Source organism: Aspergillus pseudotamarii (genome assembly GCF_009193445.1).
Source record: "Aspergillus pseudotamarii strain CBS 117625 unplaced genomic scaffold BDV38scaffold_150, whole genome shotgun sequence".
NCBI classification, from domain to species: Eukaryota; Fungi; Ascomycota; class Eurotiomycetes; order Eurotiales; family Aspergillaceae; genus Aspergillus; species Aspergillus pseudotamarii.
In genome coordinates, this window is record NW_022475164.1 from 1 (window position 1) to 7,289 (window position 7,289).

General features: G+C 46.0%; 3 protein-coding genes across 3 annotated transcripts; 2 read left to right on the forward strand and 1 right to left on the reverse strand.

The window, feature by feature from the left end:
* Window positions 1-754: 754 nt before the first annotated feature.
* BDV38DRAFT_276517 (uncharacterized protein) lies at window positions 755-1,749 on the reverse strand (the record flags this gene model as incomplete). Its single annotated transcript, XM_032058231.1, has 4 exons — window positions 755-856; window positions 907-1,097; window positions 1,149-1,251; window positions 1,306-1,749. The coding sequence occupies 4 exons, from the start codon at window positions 1,747-1,749 to the stop codon at window positions 755-757; spliced, it is 840 nt and encodes a 279-aa protein (XP_031906824.1).
* A 1,232-nt stretch (window positions 1,750-2,981) lies between these two features.
* On the forward strand, window positions 2,982-3,962 carry BDV38DRAFT_289335 (uncharacterized protein; the record flags this gene model as incomplete). Its single annotated transcript, XM_032061222.1, has 2 exons — window positions 2,982-3,651; window positions 3,709-3,962. The coding sequence occupies 2 exons, from the start codon at window positions 2,982-2,984 to the stop codon at window positions 3,960-3,962; spliced, it is 924 nt and encodes a 307-aa protein (XP_031906825.1).
* A 357-nt stretch (window positions 3,963-4,319) lies between these two features.
* Window positions 4,320-6,847, forward strand: BDV38DRAFT_289336 (uncharacterized protein; the record flags this gene model as incomplete). Its single annotated transcript, XM_032061223.1, has 3 exons — window positions 4,320-4,722; window positions 4,782-5,065; window positions 5,120-6,847. 3 exons carry the CDS (start codon window positions 4,320-4,322, stop codon window positions 6,845-6,847), a joined length of 2,415 nt encoding a protein of 804 aa, XP_031906826.1.
* Between the last annotated feature and the right edge of the window lie 442 nt (window positions 6,848-7,289).

Below are 7,289 nucleotides of genomic sequence, written 5' to 3' on the forward strand. Positions count from 1 at the left end.
CAATCGCAAGCAGGGGAGGATTTTGGATTGTATTTAGGATGGTTTGACCAGCTTCCGTTTTTTTCAGGTCTTCATTCAACGTTAGAGACTTCTGCATTGAAGTGAAGGTGCCGGGTACCACCAGGTACCCGGCAAGTAATGCCCAGTGTGCAGCATCAGCAAGGATACTGTAAAACCATGGGATATCCTCGAGGAGCATTTGTATATAGCGGGTTTCAATGGTATAAGTTGTATCGCTCCGGTGCAAGGTTGTGCCCTTTTCCACATTATCGGTCACGGGGGAGGGTTCCATCTTGCTAGAAGAATTGAGTGATTGTTGAAGGTGCCTGGAAACTTCCACTCCTGTAGCCACATTGTAGCTCTTTTATATCTGGGCGGATCTACTCAGGTGAGCCGAGGGCGAGCACTATGACAATAAACCAATAGGCTTTTTCTATTTTCCAAATGGTGCGACACGAACTGTTCCGATAGATGGCCATTGTGGACCAAAACGGTGTATGTGGATGAATCAACTAGCTATGTTATTTGGTTGTTCCTGTCATTCTCTCCTTTTGACCGAAGACTTTACATGGTTCAGTGCGCACTTTATAACTCATAGCCATTTTGAAAACCATAGGTTAGAAGCATCTTGAGAAATGCGAGAGTTATCTAGCTCGGTTTTGAACACACTTAAAAAAAAAGAATTTGATTGACTATTCTCGAATTAATTTACCCTTCATCTACGAAGGTTAGATTTCGTATATGAAAAGCTAGGTCAAGTACTCTCTACTTCATATTTCCTTTCTCGGGCAATCTTGCAAAGGATATGAAGCGGGCGAAGGCACCATTGAGTTGCGCTAACCTCTAAAAATGGATGCTTCGGATTTGATCAGCAGTGAATCAAACTACCTGTTCATTATTTCTTACCTGAAGAAGACCTTTCGCTGTCGTTGCTGGGGGAGCACCGGCAAAATCTTGGGCCAGAAGCCCAGCAGTGCCGCGCACATCGACAGCTTCCTCGACTCTGAGAAGTTTGCGGGCTATGTGGCAGACAGCCTGGATATCCTTAGCTTTACCTAGAGGATCGGGCTTCTGGAGTATGCTGTTCCCAATGCCCGCTGTCAAGATTAGTCCAAAATCACAAGTTAAGGGAAGAGACAGATACATACCAATTCGCACCTCGCCTTGTTCATTAATAAGAATATCTGAACATGTCAGATTCCCGTAGCAAATATCCACTTGCTCGTGGATATACCTTAGTCCTTGGAGAATCTGCAAAAGATTAGCTCAGGGCTAGGTTTGATAACCCTCTATTTGAAAACATACAGCCCTGCAAATAACAGCAACTTCCACCTCACTGAGGTTAAAGACTGGAGATAGCTGCAAAATCTCGTTTAAAGTAAGACCCCATTGGTCCCGGAGGAAGTAAATAATATCCTTTAGGATAAATACTTCCTTGAAGCCCAGCACATTTGCATGTGAAATCTGCCTGATACGGTCCAGAGAAATGTTCTTGGTTTCAACCTTTTGATGGGTCACGAAGCTGACTGGGCGGCCTTCCTTGAATTCAATGGCATGGACATTGTTCCAAGGAGGGTTTAGTCCAAAAAAGAGTCGGTCTTCCTGGTTGTATGGAGACCCATATTTGACGAACTCGCCTCTTCTGTGATCCTTACGGAAAGATACCGATGGGAAAAGCGTAACGGGTATAACTGTTGACCTGCGGACTGGTAGCTCGATTGGAGAGCCTAACTTTTTTGGTGGAGCCATTGAGTGCTGAACTGAAGGCAGGCTATTGCAGGATATTGGCGTTTGTTTGCGGTAGTACTTTATATTGACTAACATTTGTTTCCAATTTAAATATGTGCTTGGGACGAAACGTACCCAAAAGCCGCTGCAGCACCACGGATAGTTAGACTGCGGCACCTAAAAAGGGTCGCAGGTTGGTGTCCTTAGAGAGCAGCGGCGCACGCTCGGAAGCCCCCACCACCCCAGCATTGCTCGCGGGTCTCCATTCCTCATCGTCTAGTGTACAAAAGTTTCGCTTGCTTTCGTGGGCTGGGAACATGGGCAAGATCCACCAGAATAGTACTCGCCTTGACTGGTACGCAGGTAACAAACTACCTCTATATCCTTGTGTGTCTTCTTGAACATTGTACAGTACCACTTCTTGAGGGCGAACTTCTTGTGGTTTTTTTTCCTTGTCCCCTTACTGAAGGGAGAGGTTTATGACTAATGTGACTCTGTAGTGAATGGTGGGCCGGGGTCACCAGTCCCACCTTTCGGAGACTGCCACGGAATGTATGTATCACTAGTAGCACCCAGGATAGTATAGATCCTATTAGCACATGACCGGTTTGCAAAATGGAAATATAGTTCCAACGGGTCCGCGGGTGGCAAGGATGCATTAGGGTCGTACAATGCCAGCGCATGATTTCGCGTGGACGTATGTTTTTAGTGGCATCAATGATCAGTAAGGGGCAATAGATACGTCGCTTTTGAGCGTTATTACGAGTAGAGGCAATGGAATAGGATCCACCACGTAAACGACGACTACGTTCCGTACTTTGAATGCTAGGTGCCATATATCGATTGCTTGAAGGCTTAATGGTGTATACGCGCCGAAACGTAACCCAAAGGGGTCGCGGCCGGCACTAGAACTAGGGTGCGGCAGTAAAAGAGTATCGCGGGCAATACAGGTGATAGGCATTCTCGGAACCCACTCTGTCCCACTTAGGTACATCGGTCCAATTCCAACAACTTCTAGCCTTCTTTAGCCTTGGAATGCCGCTATTGTGTCTTTTTGGAAGACAGATGTTGATTATACAAACAGTAGCGACTTATTCAATGCGTCTATATCTATGGGTTCTCAGCCTTCTATGTACAGTGATGTCAGAAGTCCCTACTGCTGTTCGTTTGACATACAAGGGCCATATAAGCTTCGGCTGCTCTCACATTCAACGTTTTCTTTGGTGGAGGTGTTCTTGCCATTTCTGTCAATCATGCAAAAGTCGAAGCGTAATACATGCCTTCCACCTCATCTTTGGAATAGCAATAGCCGACCGGATGTGAAACCTAGTGGTGTGGATTCGCTTGACAAGCCCAGTGGAGAGGATGCAAATCAAAATAGACATTCTGCTCGAATCCATGTGCCCCTCCATGTACTACCCACTGCCAACGCGACTGATTCACAGGAGCATTATAATGGTCCAGTTAGTCCACAGCAGACGGGTTGCAAATTTATACAAGATGGGAAACCATCTCGGAAATATCTCATATCTTGGAAGATCGACCAAGCCGGACCTGGGTGGATTGGCCTTGAAAATTCTCCAGGATACCCGGAAGAAGTATTGATAAAACTCAAAACCATGGGCAAAAAGCATTATGGGCAGTCAAATCTACGAGCAGCTGCACATCCAAATATCGTTGACCTGCTGGAGGCCTTCTACCATGGAAGTACACTCTTCTTTGCTTACCGATACCACGGACTCGCAGTGACATTATCTCTTGTTCGTTCGAGTCCTCATGTTCATCTTAGTGACGTCGATTTCGCCACAATTTGCAGGAGTGTCCTCAGAGGCCTCCAGTATATACACGACACCCTTCGGATTAGCCATGGCGCGATTTCGAGCAAAAGCGTCTTGCTTTTCCATGATGGAGAGGTGCGGATAAGTTAGTGTTGGGTGCTTGCTCTGTTTGCAGCCTGTTAGGAATCTGACAATACTATAGCAAATATTGGCAGCAGCATGCTTGAAGGAGTAACACTCAGAGAGAGGGAGACTGATCGGGACAGCGTAGCAACTCTGTTAGTTAATCTCTGTGACCCACGGACGATCCTTGAAGAAGGAGAAAGGTACTTGCAGGATCCGGCCAATATATCCGCATACGGCAAAGACTTTATTCGTGAACTAAAAACGGCTCCATACTCTATATTATTTCAGGTTAGTAACGATGTCTATCTGTCTTCTTTACGCCCGCCCTGAATTATCAGCATGAATTCTTGCAACAGGCACCACCTGGGGACAGGTCCTGGAATCTCAAACCCCATTATCTGGACGCGATTCGATATGGGAGGGTTCTTCCAGATCGTATCAAAAAGGATGAGATGAATCTTTTTGAATGAAATAGATGTTGTATTCTGTCTCTGGTTTATCATTTTTTTATCCAATAACGAGTTCTAGCGAAGTAAAAATAAGTTTATTAGATATGAAACATGCTAAGCACAGTTTGTAAGCCAGTCCAAAGTGAACCAAAATCTATAAGTACTGACCTACTTCCCACCCTTTTTCCCTTTCCTTCCGTAACTAATTACCCAGGCGTGAAAGATTTAATCATACATTATGAGTGGAGCAGGCTGGCTTAACAAGAATATAGACACCAAGTCTCAAGAAGTACAAAAGCACTTCGTGGGGTTTGCCAAAATCTCTCTCCAGCAACTGTCGCATGAATTTGATACAGAAGAGAATGTCAAATGGTATTCTAAGCGTTTCACGTTAGACGAGTGTTCTCGATTGGACCCAGAGCACTTCGTTATAGCTGTCATCACTGAGGACCAGTTAAACAGGGCGATTTTGGATACGGGCATAGCGCGAGAAGGGTTGTCATTCTCACAAAACCCACCTCATCTTATGCTTGAAAAAAGCGTTGTTCTCCCGTGCTTGCGCGGCCGGGATCTTCTTGAGGCGGCCCGGCGCTTTCTTCCGCCTGGAGAAAAGTGGTGGACAGCTAGGCTATACCTGAATTGTAAGGAACTATCCCCTGACGAACCTTAACATAAATTTCTGATCATAATGCGCAAAAAGCTCTACCACTCCACTTGCAGATTCATCTTACTGCACAGTATGCTATCGAGGCAAATATTACGGATGCCCAGGCCTTCCGCGACTTGCTCTGCAACTATGCACCATGTACATCAGAGGGCTGGCGGCACAGGTTCAAATCTGATACGGACTACCACTATGTCAAAAAGGTAGATTCGAATATTCCTCTGCGAGGGGCGCTGGCGGACCTCGCTCCCTACCAGGGGCTCTGGGAGACGTTCACGTACCGGAAGTTAGAGTACATGTTCAATCCGCGTTGCAACGAGGTATACCATCGTTCTTTATCCATCAATATATTATAAACTGCTCATGAGAGGCAGGTCATGGTTTCCTACTTGACAAATATCTATCACCTCTGGTCTGGCCTTTTCCCCGGAGATATGGCGTTTCTGGTTGACCCAAAATCTGTTGGCTTTCTGGAAGGATTGATGCCGAAGTATTCTCTGGATGATCAAAAAAAAATCGTCGATGCTATTAATGATAGTTGTCAGGCTTCTTTGTTCCCCAGGCTGACAAATTCTAAGGACCGGGACCGTGTGCTGCAGAGCCTGCTCGTAGTGCCCGGAAGGATACTCACCCTCTCCACTTTCTTTCAAGACGCCATCTTACTCTCCGGTCCTGCACGCGCGATCCGCGATATCTGCTCCACTAGGAACAAGGTATCAATTCAGGACCTTCTGTTAAGGTCCTGGGCAGGATGGAACGGATCCTGCTGTGTACAGCTATCTGAAACCCGATTCGAGGAAGTAAAATTGCCTTCTGGGATCACCATCGAGAAACTCGAAGAGTTCGCATCTTTGATTAGCCTGCTGCAGCTCTGGTTGGTAGCATTCCGACATTTTATCGAGCCTCGAAAAGGAAGAACAAACGGCAAAGACAGTGTTCAACCGCTACTAAAAGTTCGCGGGAGGCCATTGTTGTCCAGTGCAGCGAGAAAATTCGGCTTCGATATTTCGAGGGACCATCAGAACACTTACAGGAACCCGAACCTGCCTGCCTTTCAGTATATATGTGAAACACTTTCGAGAGACGTAATAGGTCCCGAGGCGAACAGCAAAGTAAATTACATTGCAAGGAAATTTCGTGAAATGTTCGATGTCGAGCAAAAACAGTCCGCTGCACCTCTAATGCCGGACCATGCCGTCAATTGGGATAAGGAAAGGCCCGATAGGCGGGCAGGTCGCCCCCTTCAGAGAGAGTATCTCTACGATCGCAAGTTTCTTTTCATAAAGTACATTTATTGCCCTGATCAAGAGGCGAAGCACTATCCAACATCGTTTGCCATAATGCGAGACATATTCTTGTCTTTCTTCGGCAGGCACCCCATGATTGAACTCCTACGTGGTGAGCAGCCTGCTACCACGGCGGCACTGAACATCGAGACACCAGTCCAGCATATTACCAATCAACTACCATCCGAGGAGGAAACGTTAGTTGACAATTGCCAGCAGTATCCAATAGATGAGGATCCAGAGAACATAGACGATGCATCATCTGTATTATCGCCTGTTGAACTCCACCCTCACCCGCCTGAACCACATCATGCACAAATGGATGGCGTCGAGAAGTCAGTGCCGTTAGCCGCGGGTTTCGAGGATGAGATATGCAAAGGCCCGGTCTGCACAAGGATTCCTATTTCTGTCCACAGAAAGGCAGAAGAGATCCTAACCACATGGTACAAAAGCAATAACTCTAGTGTGGTTGTTTTTTACCTATTCAACTCACGAGAGTATTATAAGTTTTTTTCAGATGACGAGCTGAACATTCGACTAAGCCTTACCGACTTGGCACTGGACCATTACTTTCTACTTCTCGATGGGGATGCGTTTAGATCGGAGGCACCAGATACTGCATTGAAGGATGTTCTTCAAAGCAGATTATTACTAGTAGGAACAAAATCCAAGCCCGGTGAACTTGAAAACCGCGAAGGTGGAATAACACGTGAAGACTTGGAAGAATACATATCGAGGCACGATGTCTTCACTGGTAAACGGCGGAATACGTCAGACGAACATGATCAGCGGCCAGTGACTCGCCGTCGAGCATAAGACTTTAATCCCTCAGTACCTTCGATATTTTGATCACTCATTGGTTTTTCGCCAACAGATAACGACGGTTCCTTTTGCTGCATTCAGTATTTACTATTGCTATAGTATACGCTTCGGGAAATAAGGTTGAGTGGCCTCCACGGCGTCTATATTACTCCATGTAGGATAAATTGCACCGCGAGCTTCTTAGTGAGACGCAGAAAGTTACAAGCCATCGTAGATTACATATCACGCGTGATGAAATGCGTTTGAGGTTTCTTGTGACTTTTATGTAGCTTACCATAGGAGCTCGGGGACACGCTTACCGAGACTATGTTTGGTAGCCTTCACGTTAGTATAACATATAAGGAAGCGTACGGATAATAGCTACGTACGGAGAGTAATTGCATATGGAGAGTAGTTGCGTACGGAGAATAGTTGCGTATGGAGAATAGTTGCGTAC